The 15,239-nt window shown below is 40.1% G+C and overlaps 1 protein-coding gene across 2 annotated transcripts in view; it reads right to left on the minus strand.

The window, feature by feature from the left end:
- The window catches only part of vwa5b1 (von Willebrand factor A domain containing 5B1), an 86,206-nt gene that overhangs the window by 42,758 nt on the left and 28,209 nt on the right, over window positions 1-15,239 (minus strand). For both annotated transcript variants that reach the window (XM_088616952.1, XM_088616953.1), the window contains 4 exons: window positions 12,639-12,815; window positions 8,071-8,181; window positions 7,206-7,408; window positions 1,324-1,438 (listed from right to left, as the gene is read on the minus strand). In XM_088616952.1, coding sequence (XP_088473078.1) covers window positions 1,324-1,438; window positions 7,206-7,408; window positions 8,071-8,181; window positions 12,639-12,815 — 606 coding nt within the window. The remainder of the gene's footprint in view (window positions 1-1,323; window positions 1,439-7,205; window positions 7,409-8,070; window positions 8,182-12,638; window positions 12,816-15,239) is intronic.

Here is a 15,239-nt window from a genome sequence, read left to right on the forward strand (position 1 = left end):
GTTGCCAGTTGTGAGTTGCGGAGTGATATGGCTGCTGGCCATAGACCGTTACACAGCTGTCTATAACTGGTAGCACTGCAAGCTCACAGGAACCCAGCCAGTCATAGGATCTCTGTTGCATCACAATCTTTCTCAACCATTCTGTTACATCACATCCCCTTTCTCTAAAACTAGAATCACCCAGCCAGCTGTATCCTTGCAACTGCAGAGACTTTATGCTGCTCACTGTTTGAACTTCGATATTCTACCCAAACGGGAAATGCTCCTTCATGCTTCTGCATTGTTGTACATAGGCCATACATATGTTAGTTACCATGACAATGTTGTCGCTTGAGTAACAGAGCGCTTGATTGCAATCTGTGAGACACATTAGTACTAAATGCCTTTAGGAAAAAAAATAATTTTCATTTAGGGCACTTGCAGTACATGGCTCACCAGAATGTCAGTAAAATGACTTTAATTGAGCCCTTTCAGTGAATTATTTACTTGATTAGACCTTTTTATTTGATTTATTTATTTTTTCAGCCTGGACAGTGCTGGACAGGTTTAGACATTAGGGTTGAGGTTACAGTTATTAACATTTGCCTTGTTCAAAGCTGGGTCAAAGCTGGGTTTCTGAACTCATTTCTGTATACTGTTTCAGTTAAGCCTGAGAATCACACAAGGTTACACATGCATTATTTTACTAGTAATTAAGAGTTTAATTTATAAGTTAATAACATCATTAAAGGAAGGACCATTAGACACAAAATCAGCTTCTATCCCATTGCAGTACGCACTTTGCATGGTCTACCATATTGTTTTGTCTCACTACTACATATTTGTTGTTCCACAACATATTTGTTGTTCTTGTTGTCTACGTTGTGCGATGTTGTCTGTTGTACTGTGTGTGTCCCGAGAGAGCAGCACGATTAAGAATTCCAATGTATGTGTACATACGGCAATAAACTACTCTGTTCTAATTGGAATGAAATCCAAAGGTCTCAAAGTACGATATAGCTAATAGGTGCCCCGCATATACTATCTATGGCCAATAATATAATCCTTTGCTATCTTCATGCTCGCCTGTAAGTGAGAACAATAATTATTTTAGCCAAATGATTTACATGAACAAGAGATACATATTCTGGCTAGTTACAATTAAGATGTGTAGGATTGGTGAAGTAGTGTTTTAAACGTGCTTTAAAATACAGAGCGAAATAAAGCGACATCACTTGGACTGCAGTGAATGTCCTCACATCCAATGACACACAGTGCATCTACACAAAAGTACTGTATGTTGCAGAAGAGCATACAGAAGAACGAGCAGGTAGAAATAAATACCTTTGGCTGTAGTCTCTCGCCCTCAGTCAAGAACTCAGCGGTGCCTTTGGATACAGTTGAGAGCCCGATCACCAGCCTCCTGCAGGCACTCTGACCAATTCCAAAACTGAAACACCTGCCAAGGAAAGTTAGATGTTATCCTGGTGACTTCAGGTTTCCAGACAGAAAGTTGTGCTTTTGGTTCAGGTAATTATTGGATCATGTATTATCCACCACACAGCTGTAGTTCCCACTGCATGATTTGGGTGGGTTAAAATCAGCATGAGCTACTGTACGTCAAACACATCTGGAAAACAACCCGTAAATATGATTTCCTGTAGAGTGTCCAATTAAAAGACATGAAACCAGAATTCACAGAGTACAACAAATTGTTAAAATAATACTGAGACGCATACCTTTAGAAAATTAATCAAATCTGTCTTTTTTAATCTAATGTCGTCTTGAAAAGTGAAATCCCTTTGATGAGTTTAAATGACAATCAGCTGAGCAGATGTGATGTTTTCAGCCTATTCCCATCACACACAGCCTGTTCTAGTTTTCTCATTAATAATAATGTATAATGTTTCTTTATTAGCCCTATACAATTTCTTGCATCAGGAATTCATCTTTTTGCATACCCCAGCTTTTCTCCATGGAGACACAGACAGGGAGGGAAGCTGGGGTTCAGAGCGCAGGGTCAGCCATTGTACGGCACCCCTGGAGCAGTTAGGGTTAAGGGCCTTGCTCAGGGTCCCAACGGAGTAGGATTCCTCTGCCAGCCACGGGATTTGAACCAGCAACCTTCCGGTCACAGATCCTTAGCCACAGGGCCACCGCTCCGCGAGATTATTCTCATCAACTTTCCTTCTTATTTGAAGAACTGGTGTGCATTCCAAAAAATAACCACAGAGATACTGTATATCTCATGTGAACTGCAATGGCTTTTGCATATTTAATCTGTGCTAAGAAACACAAATAAGGAGAAACAAAAGGCCCAGCCAGTGTGACCTTTAACATAGCTGTTTGCAGTAGCATGTGAATTCCAAGCTAGACATTTACTGCCATTTATTCTGAATGTCATCAGGATGTGTATATTTAGGAGCAGCTGGACTGATTGTACAAGGATGTGAATGAATTGGCTTTGACTAATTTTCATTTGCATCCTCTCTAAAGGGTGGAAAAAGGAAGACTTCTGGTCCCTCCCAGCAAAAAATATAATCTAACTGGGATGCTCTCAAACATGTTGTCCATTTTTTAAAATTTAATTAGAATTCAGTTTAGGATAGCTTTCCTGGCTATACTCCTTTAAACAATTTCAACTCCTCCGCAAGGAACCTGGAAGCAGCCTGAAGGCCAGTCTACTACAAAGACCCATTGTAGATGTCACGAGAGCTGGTTCTGACTCCCGTGAAGTGTGTTGTAAAAGACCCTATGCGAGACGGTGTAATCCGGAAGTGTCTGGAGAAAGATTCAGGGAAGGTGGGGTCAACGGACAGAGGGCGGCGACAGTGGCGATCCGGAGCTCGGGGAAAGGGAGCAGGCAGCGAATCCAAGGGAGGTCCGATGGGGGTAGTTTGGGCGCAGTCCAATGTCCAATGCCAGGAGGTCATTCCAAGACAAAAACAGGTAAAAACCAGAACAGGGAACTGGGATCAGGAACACAGAAGATAAAACCATAACGGAGCAAGGCGCTCCGAGCCCCGGACTCAGAGGTCAGGATGTCTGGGGATAAGGCCTTGCCCTCGGGCTGCTCCTGAGCCCAGTGGATAGGCGGGCCTTCAGGCGTCCGTCTTCCAGAGCAGAGCCCAGAACTACGGAGACGCTGGGCTTAAATAACAAAAAGGGGGACGAGACGCGGGTGAAGGTATTTAAACTAAACATAATACTAAAAAAGGTAGGAGCGTCCTCTAAAGGAGGGATGACGACCGTAACAGTAGGAACTACCATGGTCCTCGGATGTACAGTTCCACTCACTGGGGAATTGCATTACGGATTCCCTCAAGGACCCTGGAAGCCAAACTTTTTGTCGTTATTAAAGCAGCCTGTGCCACTTTGGTGACCATCCAGTATCATCTTCAGCAGCTGAAGGAGAGGGTTGCAGCTCCTCTCATCCACGGACGAGGAAAACATTGCTATATACATTGCTATAAATACATATTCATATACATTGCTATATTTTGCAATTTATAAAAACAAAACCCCAAAGGTAAATGGGGGAAAAAAGAAAAAAAAAGGGTTTGGAACCTGTTCCTTGAGATTGAATAAACCGGTCCTGGTCATTCTGGAAGGGTTTGGAACCTGTTCCTTGAGATTGAATAAACCGGTCCTGGTCATTCCTCCAGACAGTTAGATAAGGAGATTAAACCATGATTCCAGACCAAATAATAGGATGGAGATTAGCGCAGGTGATGATTCCTTTCATTTCTGACAATTAATTGTACCATAATGTGTACAGTACATTTGCTTCCTTGATGGTTTGGTGGCTACCACACAACAGTTGAATTCACTAGGGCACATAGGATTTTTGATGACTCCAGGACACAGAAGGAGAGACCTTGTAAATTCATCTCTATACCGATTGACAGCTCATCCTTCACGCAGCCAGAAAACTAGATCATCTCGGCGTGCCAGAACATCACTGCTGTTGATTATTTCAAGTAGATTTATTATATTGTTCTCTAATATGTATATTATTTCACTGTCCTTTAACTCGTTGAAAGTGCTAAACTTGATGTTTTATTCAACTGATCAAAAAACGTTAAATTCATCTCTGGGTTCCAGAAGAGCAATCTCTAACATGTGAATTGCACACATTGCTTTGTTGTTAGGCACTGGGTTTTTTTCTCTGCTCTTTTTAATTTAAGTTTCAGCATTGTTGGATGATATGACTTATTTTAGGTCATCCATTACATGTTCTTACTGTAATTTCTGCTTCACATAATTGCGTAAAGGTAACATGGATAAGAGCTATCCTCTTTCTCTCATCCTACTACTCACACATTTTTGTTGTAGACCATGTCTCTTCCTTGATTGTTTTTGGAATTACTGTAGGTTTGTTTTGTTCAGTTTCAAAACACATTCAAAAGAGGTATAAAGAGACAAGTTTAAACTGATCAGATTTACAAAAATAAAATTAAACATTTGTTTTTAGACCATGATAATCTAGGAGCTTGCTCTCTGGTGTAGAACCTAACCTCATCCGGGTTCTTTATAGGTTTTCTCTTTGCAGACACCCATTGTATGTAACATTTTGAGAATAACTGAAAGGTGAGGATAGCTTTGTCAAAAACAGCCATTGTGCCGTGTGTATACAGTAGGTAACACCAGAAAGTGGCTGAAGCTGTACGCAGTCTATAAAAAATTCCTAAAAATGGGAAACCACAAGGAAGATACACACTTCTTGGGTGTTCTCAAGAAAATGGCATTTTTTAACAAATTAAAATTCGTTTCAAACCTTTGCTGAACTGCTCTGTGGCTTCTTGAATCTCACTAACTGCCAAGCTGCTCAAAGCTTTTTACTGCTCTGTTGCTTTAATTGGTTAACAGACAACAGTTAAAAAGGGGGGAATAGGGTTAACATAACGGAGTTAAGCAGTTGAATAACCAGGGGCTTTATTTAACAAAATGACAGATGTGTTTTTTGCACAGAAATGATGCTTCACTCAGTTGCTGTCTCATTATTCTGTATGGATGTATGAGGTACAGACAGGTTTTAAGGATTCAAATATGACATGAATAATGAGCAGTGATTTCAAGAAAGGCATAAAACTACTGAGGCCTCTCAAATTATTTTTTATATCCTCAGGAAAGTAGGAAGAGAAGGCACTTCTTTACTCAAGTGTCGTGGGATTCTGAAACAAGGCATCCAGCCATGGTGTTCAAGCTAATATTCTGGCTTCTTTCTGAAAATGTCAGGATGACATCCCTGAAGCTCGTAAAAACAGCATTAGTTAAACAGGCCAAATGGCTTCCTCTCTTCCTTTAACAATTTTATACGTTCTTAACCTTGTTTAACTCATTGTGATCTTCCGTGTTATAATTGTTTCCTATTATGAAATAATTACTGATTTGTTCATGTTTAATCTTCCTGAATATAATCATTGACATCAGCTAAAACTGACTGCCAGGTAAACTAAACAGGGTGAAACCTACTAATACTGCAACAACTGCTCTAACATGACACAGTATTTTGAACAATTCAAAGCCGCATTTCAATATTGGAGCTGTATATTTATTGCCAAGAAGAACCACTTGTAAGCCTATTGTAAATAATTGCTGGCTTTAGTCTGATCAGAAAACGTTCTCTTTTGTAATGTGACTCTGTCACAGCAGTTTAATGTGTAAAAACGTGTTGTGCAATTCCTTTTTTAAGCCATTCTTGGAAAATAATCAGCCCAGTCAGTCTCATTCAATTTAAGATTATTTTTATTTTCTATACCTCTTCGCCACGTAATCCATCATCATGGTGTACATTTCCCCTGTTATTTGATAACGCTCAGAACTATTTGCACTCTAAAGATGACACTAGTCTAATAGTCTCTATTCTTACAAGCTGTTTACCAGATATTAAAATAATGTTGCAACAGAATAGTAGCAAGACAAAGAAGATGCTGTTGGGGCCTAAACACAGACTTGTCTACTATAAATAACATCAGTCCAGCCATCTGTGATCAGCTACCCAGATTAAAAATCTCTTTTCAACCTCAGTTTAACATTTGACACTTACATCAGAAAAATGAATGGGTGTCCTTAAGTCAACTATGTAATATTGCACATGTACAACCAATCTTGTCCTAATCAGATACTGTGAAACTGTATTATACGTTTGTTTTTTCTAGATTGGAGCGATATTTTAACACATTGCTTGCAGGTACATCCAGTATGCCCAAAATATTCCTACAAACTCATCACTTCTGTTTCAGCCTCATCCCATCGTCTTCCTGTAAAGTTCAGGATCGGCATTAAAAGTTGTCTCCTGACTTACAAAGCCCTACGTATTAAACTGTGGGAATCTCTACCTGAGGCTGATGAGACTCCCATCTTCTGTTTTTAAAAGTAATGTATTTTTCCATAAGTTTAACATAACTGTAATCACTGTAAGGTCATCACCTGGCTGATGAAGTCACCAAATATGTGATCTATGTGATGTCCAATCTATGAGCCTTTAGTGATGCTAAAGAGAATTAAGTCACTCCACCAAATGCTGCTCATGACTGGGCCTTGTGGAGCTGTACAGTAAATTGTCACAACCACCCGCAATCACACACAAGCCACCAATTCCAGAAGGCATAGACTTCAGAATTAATTATCCAGTCAGCCCTCCCAATAACTACCACACCTTCCAGCTCCAGACTGTTTAACAGCAGCACAAAGCTGCTTCAATGCTCAGTATTGGGTTTCCCTGTTGAGCTTCACGTCTTGCCTTCGCAGCAATTCTCCTGATCTCTCAATTGTGTGTTTCTGGTTCCTGGATTTCGATTCCCCTCGACAACGATTCCGAATCTCGATTTACAGTGGATTTACGGAGAGCAATCTACTCTTTTCTGGGAGAGAACCTTGACCTCAGTCTTGGAGGTGTTGATTCTCATCCCAGCTGCTTCACACTTGGCAGTGAATCGCTCAAGTGTGCGCCAAAGTTCAGTCAGATGATGCCGAAAGGGACAACATCATCTGCATTAGCAGTCTAGTGGCAGGCATAAGTGAAATAAAAAGAATATTTGGCTCAAAATGTTAACAGGTTGCGTGGGTACTTGACTACTGATATGCGTCGTTCCTCGTGTTTAAACTGCACAAACTCATACTTCCTAAACGAATAAGACCCACCCCTAACACCACACACTGTACCAAGCCACACAAGTAGAGCGACTCATCCGTAGATGATACCTCAGCGGCCCCTGGTTTACCTGGTGATGAGGGAGTGGCTGCGAACAAGCTCGATGACTGTCCCCGTGTTGCTGACAGCCCCGTCCGTGAGCAGGAAGAGAAGACGAGGGTGCCCCCGGTACAGAGGCTGATGGAGGATCCAGCTTAGAGGAGACAAGATGTTGGTGCCGCCCATGTCTGCGCGGATTTTCTTGATGTAATCGCAGGCTATGGCAAGGGTGTCCTGATGAGCACAGAGATGCGTGGGGTCAATGCATATACATCCATTTGGTATCTGTGTCCTATCATTAAAGGCAATCTGCAGTGTTTTCTGTGCATTTGTGTGTGACCTTGGAAGTACTGTAAAAAATAAAAGGTGCAAATAGTTTTAAATCAGTCCTATATTTATTGTTCATTATACAGTACTTTCCCAGACCTTTTGCTTGTGATGTACAGTACCTAAATGCAGGGTTTAAACATTGAATGCATACCAAACAGTATGAGATTTTAACCTTTATAGATAAACTACAGATGCGTTTTTAAAAGCCGAATTCAATTCAAAAGGTTTATTGAACAGAGCATGAGTTTCATTAAGAGTTTAATTATGTCATTGATGGCTCAGTTGGAAAAAAAGAACCCAACCCCTCCATAGGGAGTCCATAGGAAAACAGCCCAACCAATTATCTCATTATATTGTGGTCACGGAACAAGGGTTCTTCTGAGGACTGGGGGCCTATGATGTTAAATTAAAACCTCAATCTTGCTGTTATCCAACAGTGCAATACTTTGTGGTCCCATTCCTTTAGGAAGTCACAGTAAACCTCTGGAAAAGCCAGAATGTTAGGTGCACTGTTGTACATGGTGAGGAAAAGGCTGGGCTGTTCTCGGAGAAATGTAGTGTCATACTTCACTGTAGGTCTGACTCGCTGGGAACAGTGTCTTGAAAGTGGAGCCGAAGCCTATGATGTTGAAAAGACAGGCAGGGACCAGACTTTTAAGAATGACCAGCATGGCATCCTGAGAGAGAGTTACACAGGAGAAATGTTAGAGAAATGTATTACAGCATCACCAATTCAACATTAGTTATGACAAGTATTTTTTTCTTTTTAAAAATATTTAGACTACCTTTTACCCCCTTTAAAATTGAATTCCCAGTTACTTCTCTATAAATCCATTTTGGAATTGGCAATGATTAAGTAGCTCAGATTGCCTCAACAACCCATGTACAGCTTTGGTAGGGAGGTAGGCCACTTTCAGCCATCCTCTGTATTAGCAGTTGCTGGACACCTATCTTTTTTCAAACTGCAAACTGCACAGTTCCTGCAGCCCAGCCTAGCAACATAGCATCGAATGAAGGACAGACGCAACTTAGCAGTGCAAGCTCACAAGCACTCTGTAATCCACAGGAGTCACTGTTGCATATGAAGCCACGAATACCCTGCTTAACATAAACTCAAGCCACACAAGCCTGTTGTTAGCTGATATTTGTGGAATCTATGTCATAACTGACTAATAACATAGCACAGGCTCAAATTAGTCATCTCTAAGCTACAGGGCTCAAACACCATGTTGAAAGAACACCACTACTAGAACAGCCATAAGGTTCTCCCAAGCAAAAGATTTATGTAGCTTGTAACAACTACCTTGCTATCAATGGCTGATGCCTAAGAACCAGGAGACTCATTTGTATTCACTTAGATGAGCCTACTACAAGATCATGGAGAACATGAGGTACTGTAATTTACAGAGATCCTTGCTGTAGTGGGTATGGCCAAATATTTGGTTTCTTGAAAGAAATCATTATTTTACAATTAATATTTTACAGGGGTGAATCAGATATGGGACAATTCTGGTTCCTCAGGTTTGGAAAACCTTGACCAGCTTTTGAATTAAAACTCTTTATATTAAAAAACTAAAAGATAAATTCTTAGTTTAGTTAAGTCTGATTAATATTCTAAAATATGAATCCAAGCTGACTGCTGCCTGTCTGCATCAGAAAAACAGCATCTCAGTACCACTGGAGCTCAGATGATGCTTTAGAACCATTAAATTTGTCAAATTTTGTAAATTTGGAGGTTCTCAGCAGACAGAAGACAATCGGTATAAAAAGGTGATCCCGTTTGAAGTCCTTCAAAAACAGGAGCCTCAACTTTTGTTCCACCCTGCATCCAGAAACCAAGAAGATGAGGAATGCAGATATGTGGCAGAAGAAGATGCAGTACTTGTGAGAGGGCAATAGTTCCAGACAAGATGGAGGTCCTTTTCTGAACCACATTTCCCAAAATGCTGTGGGGAATGAGCTGCTGCTCTCAGTCACCTGACCTGGTTGGCATGAGACAGGAAGCTGTCATGACAGCAAGCAGGAGGTTTTCTGTGTCAGTCAACATACTGTATATAAAACTACTGTGATTTGAAAACATAAATCCAAATTGGCAGAAAAGGTCAGTATAAAACTCTCTGCCAATGCAGCACTTACAGTATATGTTCCAATATTCAACAATGAAAGCTAATAATGGCCAAGGACAGCTGAACTGCCAGACTGGTCATTTATGCAAACATGCTATTAGGAAATTTAAACCACCCCCTTATACAAATTGTAGAGTACTGTGCAAGGAAATTATACTTATTACCATAACTGGACAATGAATAATTACAGGGCAATATAATGAGTTTGACATTCTCAGGAGCTATCAAAAACTCCTGCCATGAGTAGTCATTTGCAATTTTCTTTTTACATTTAAATATTTTTGCTGTTTTGTTGCTGTTCTTGTGACACTATGATTACACCCATAACAGCAAAAATCACAAAAAAAGACATACAGTATACACAACCTAACAGTCTACCTCCATTATAGCCCATCCTTTATCCAAACTACAAGGAAAGAATTATTGTCAGAATAATAACATTGTTTCTCTACCCCATTTTTTAGTGACCCTATGCATTGCTCTGTTCTTCAAACACCACATCATTCCTGTATTCATTTCAATCACCCAGTCCATGACAGCTGACTATCACATCCAAATTGAATTGACTCCCAGTTCAATCGATATCATCCCAACTGAACTTTCCAGTTACCATCCATCCATTTCTAACCACTTCTTCCAACTCAGAGTTGCAGGGGAACTGAGCCTCAGCAGGCAAAACACCCTCAGTCAGGAGTTTGGATGGAAAACCAGTACATTGCAGGGCAGACAGGTAGAAACACACTCACATCAGGTCAAAATTGCCTGGAAACCAGTTAATCTACTAGTATATTTTTGGACTGTGGGAGGAAACTGGAGCATCCAGAGGAAACCCACATAAACGCACGGAGAACATACAAACTCCACACAGATAGCATCCCAGGACTGGAATTCAACCCAGGACCCCAGAATTCAGCAACAGTACCACTGTGCCACCTTGCTAGTATCCAGCAACCCACAATGTCTTTCATTACTATACAGTATTTGAAAATCCCACAAACCAAAAGGGCACAGCTCGACAAATTACAGGAAGAACTTTCCAGTATGAGAATGCAATATTCTCTAAGGAAGCCTACAAGAGAAATTGACACTATTACAGAGGGGTATCTCTCCTGGTACAGTGCACCATAAAAAAAAACTACTCCTTTAATCATGAGTCAGTAAACGATTTATCATGGATAGGCCTGCGAAAGATTGGAAAGCGCTCCCAGTGACAGGAATCACACCCCGAAAAGCAGCAGGACAGCTCAAAGCTCCTAAAGATCAAAAGCAGTAATAAATTATGCCTGTTTTTTTTGGGCTGTGCTGTTCCCAAGGTAGTGCCACTGCACGTCCTATCCACAAGTTAAAATTACTTTCTTCCAATTACTACAAGCCTCATATGTGCTTAGCACACAGCTCCAATGGTAACAGCGAATAGGCCAAATTCAGATAGGAGAATTAAGATAGGAGAACTGAGCTAAAAACTAAAAGTCCAATCCTTATGGACATCCACCCAGTACAGGGTCACAGGGGAATCATGTCCCAGGAAACTCTTATGGATGTGTTAAGCATGACTTTCTTGTTTTGTTACTTCCAGCAATCTAGGATTTTAAAACTGCAACTAAAGCTGCATATTTTTTTCATTATATTAAAAGGCATGCTGGTGACTACATTACTTTGGAGCTTCGTTTTGAGGTTAAAGAAGAAGAAAATAATCATATTATTATGTTCCCCTTAGCCTTTAAAATGACTAGTTACTTCAGTGACCTTCACTCGAAGATTAGATTCTTTTGAAAATTTGTTTGAGTTGCTGCCCAGCTGTGAGTCACAAAATAGGGCCAGTCAGCCATCACCAATCTCAAAGCCAGGTAGGAGCATTTTAAAATCTGTCAGAGCTTTCTTCCAATATGGAACTGTAGTTTTCAGTGCTTTTATCTGACACAGGGGACTAGCTGTCATTACTCAAAGATGTGGCGTGGAATTCTTTTTTCAAAGAGCCCTGCCAAGACTTCAGTTCTTATCAACTAAGAAAGCTGTAGCTCAAATGATCATGCAGGAGGGAACAAAGAGACAGCTCTGTATTTTGGGGTTTAACTCCTTTATTGCTGAAACGGAGCCAAAAAATATTGACCACCCTCCTTCAAAAGAGTTAACACTTCAAGGCAAAACATCCTTTACTTGCTAGATAAAGGCTTTTATCCCTTTTAAAGTGCCCTCATTTGCTTCAAGTAAAAGCAAATGGCAAGCTGCTTATTTTTTGATTGGCACAATGAAAGAAAGATGATGAACAAGATAATTGGGTAATGTGCTTTTGTACTTTTAAAAGTAAGAAAAGAATGTATCTAACTGGCTGCACGACATTCCACAGTAAAGACATCTACCTTTGTCATTTGACAGCACTGACTACTAGCAAGACCAGTTTTAAACTTTTACTATTAAGACCATAGCCCTTCAGTCATCTCACAACCCACACAATGTGTAAACTTTTGCACTAATGCAATGATAGAAAATTTGCCCTTACTGTAGTTGACTAAGTTGACCAAGATTTGCTACAACCTGGTACATTACAACATGAAGTCACTCAATGTGAGTGACTAGTCACCAACCACCAGCACAATCCAGCAACACAACCTACTGACAACACAAGCCAAGTCAGCCATACTGTATGTAACAAGTCTGCAGGAAAAATCCTAAAGGATTACTTCTGTATAGTGGAAACAACAACATACAGCTACTACTACAATTGGATATTATGTAGGATGTTTAATCCCAATTACAGTCATCAGATGTCTGAGAGCTCTGTAACTGAGACAATTACCAATTGATCAGTGGCATCATTATTCAGAATTGCCAGTCTGTAGAAAAGCACATCGTGGTGAAATATGTTGAACCACTACTTTTTATTTTGACATTAGTTGATATCCATAGCCTCACATGTGGTGGTGTTGAGACAATCTGGTCCCAGTTCCCGAACCACCGCAGAGCAAAGTTCCGGAGAACAAGAGGGTAACAAAATAAATGAACATTACCTTCACTCTACTGATGTTCACCCCACTCATGCTTCCACTGCGGTCGATGAGAAAAATAAATTCTCCCTGAACCCTCTTCAGGTCTGAAGGCACGGCCTTCAAGTCTGGGCAGAAGTTGAGCATGACGACAGGGTTATGGAGAATATCCTTGTGGAGACGTTTTCGGATAATCTCGACCTGAAATTTGCAAACACAGCAGTAGTCAACAAGACAGATTTTTAAGATTTTGTTTTTAAGCATGTAGTGGGTGGTGGGATTCAAAATTCAATTCATTTTCAATGGTGAGCTAGCTGGAATTTAAGCATGTGCAAATACCCAGGTTGAAGACATCTTCCATTCACCCTACATTGTCAGTAAATGATAAATTACTAACACATTAAGTAATGTTCAGACATCAGTAAGAGCCAACCATTTTCACAAGCTGAGGACAACTTGGTAGAGTTTACTTATAGTGAATTTTGCTTTAAACCAATACTAAGGCTGCTTCTATCTCTATGATGGATGATCAGTGTGATCACAACTGGAGATTTAAGAACTGATTAAGAAAATAAAGGTTCGCTAACTTAAATAGTTTAATAATAGCCAAATTAGCTTCAATATAACACCTGAACCAGGCCTGTCCATACTTCACAAGATATTCAAGGATACATCCATTCCAGGAGGAAAAGCCCCCCTAGATTCCTGGAGTATTAAAAGGGTAGGCACAATAAGATACCCATGTGAATATTTTTTAAAGGCAACAAGCAGAACTCACCTTTTCAAGAAGCAGAATCTGTGTCCAGTGGATGAATCGCAGCCTATCAGACATTTGTCTTTAATCTGACCTAATGGGTCAGACAGAACCCCGTCCTATGTGCAATAAAAGTAAAGCAAAGTCTTGCACGTTTTAATTATCTCATTCGTTTTTAAAAAGACAAGTAAAATGTAAATTTTCAATAATTCAATAAAGGGTAAACGGTAAATAATGTACAGTAGTTTGGGTCCCCGATGACTTAACTGGTAAAGAATTCCTCACAGACCACTTGTTGGACGTATTTATTCCTAAAAGAGCTGGTTCAGATCTAGAACAAGTCATAAACTAGTGACCAGGGTCTCTCAGGGTTTGATGACAGCTGACTTATCCTCTGGTATTGGGTAGGCTTCAATTCAGTCAGAGATCCCTTCTTTTGTTTTTCAGAGATGTCTGGGAGCCCGTGGGACACTGACACAGCTACTGTATGAGACTGCAGTCCTGTCAGGACCTCCAGCCTGCAGCTGTGCTCTGCTCCCTGCTTTGTAGAGTGTGGTGTAACAGCAAGCAGGTGGAATGACAGTTTGTGTCTGGAGGTGAACAACCATTGCCATTTTAGCTGTTTACTCTAAAAGGATTTTTTATATGTTTAAACGAAATCCTTTTGTTTTGAAGTGTATGCCTTTTAGACTAGCAAGGATACTTTTCTCAATTCTAGTCCAATCATATTTGTAAATCACTGGATTGTTCCTAAGCATTTCCTACATTTAAACCCCTCCCCAGCTATGAGCTCAAAACAGCTGATTGTCTCTGTTCATGTTAGGATACCATGCCTCTGTGTTAATGGCACACCTATTTATAAAAACTGGCGATGATGAGAACAGGCCATTAGCCCATTAGTTCTCATTATTTTCTTGCATAGTGAGTGAACCTATCACAGGATTAAGTGTATCCCAGAAAATTCCCAGTTTCCCCATCTCCAGTATGCATCCTGGTAATGTAGTCCATATATTATTAAACTCTTAACCTTGAAATTGACTGGTCATACTGGCATGTCTAAGAAGAAATGCATTTGTATTATATATAGAGTAGGTCAATGGGCTAGACAAGGTCATATTCCTTAAGCTTGAAAGACTACTAGGGATCAATTGAGCTGGTCTGCTAAGATAAATCGGCTGTTCTCAGTGGTTACTTTGGGATGTTCATATTGTCCACGAGAGGGGAAGTGATATGAACAATACATGTTGATCTGTTAGTTTTAAACTGCATGATTACTGTTCAAACTCCACGATTATTAGATTAGGAATCTAAACTAAATAAAACATTTTTTAAAGTAAAATAAATCAGTTTTGTACTTGCCATTAACCTCTTGCATAGGCTTTTCTTATAGTATTGTGCAATATTTTATTACAGATAGGGAGGCAGTGGTTAGGGCTAAAATGCTGAGTGCAATATTGGTCGCCAATAGACATATAAGTTCTCTGGAATCCTATGATGATTTGGGGTTACAGCATGTTATACACTTACTGAATGCCCAAAGGCATTTTTCATCTTGAAAAGAGAAGCCTACAAGGAGACCTAATTTAATTTATTTTATTTAAGTATCCAAAATCCTCAAATGCAATATCAAAGCTAGCAAAGTGGACTTCTTCTTAAAGAAAATTAAAACACAAACCAGAGGACTGGTGTGAAAACATGGGGAAGTGCTTCTACACAAAGGGTTGTGGGAGTCTGGAACAAGATACCCGGTCATCTTGTCAAAGCTGATACACTGGCTTCATTCAAGAAGCTGTCTGCAGAGATACTCAATCATCTATCAGTTACTAGTCAGATGACCTGATGACCTGATGAACTGAGTTTCCTCCAGCCTG

The sequence above is a fragment of the Lepisosteus platostomus genome, chromosome 23, assembly GCF_059453375.1.
Source record: "Lepisosteus platostomus isolate fLepPlt1 chromosome 23, fLepPlt1.hap1, whole genome shotgun sequence".
NCBI lineage: Eukaryota > Metazoa > Chordata > Actinopteri > Semionotiformes > Lepisosteidae > Lepisosteus > Lepisosteus platostomus.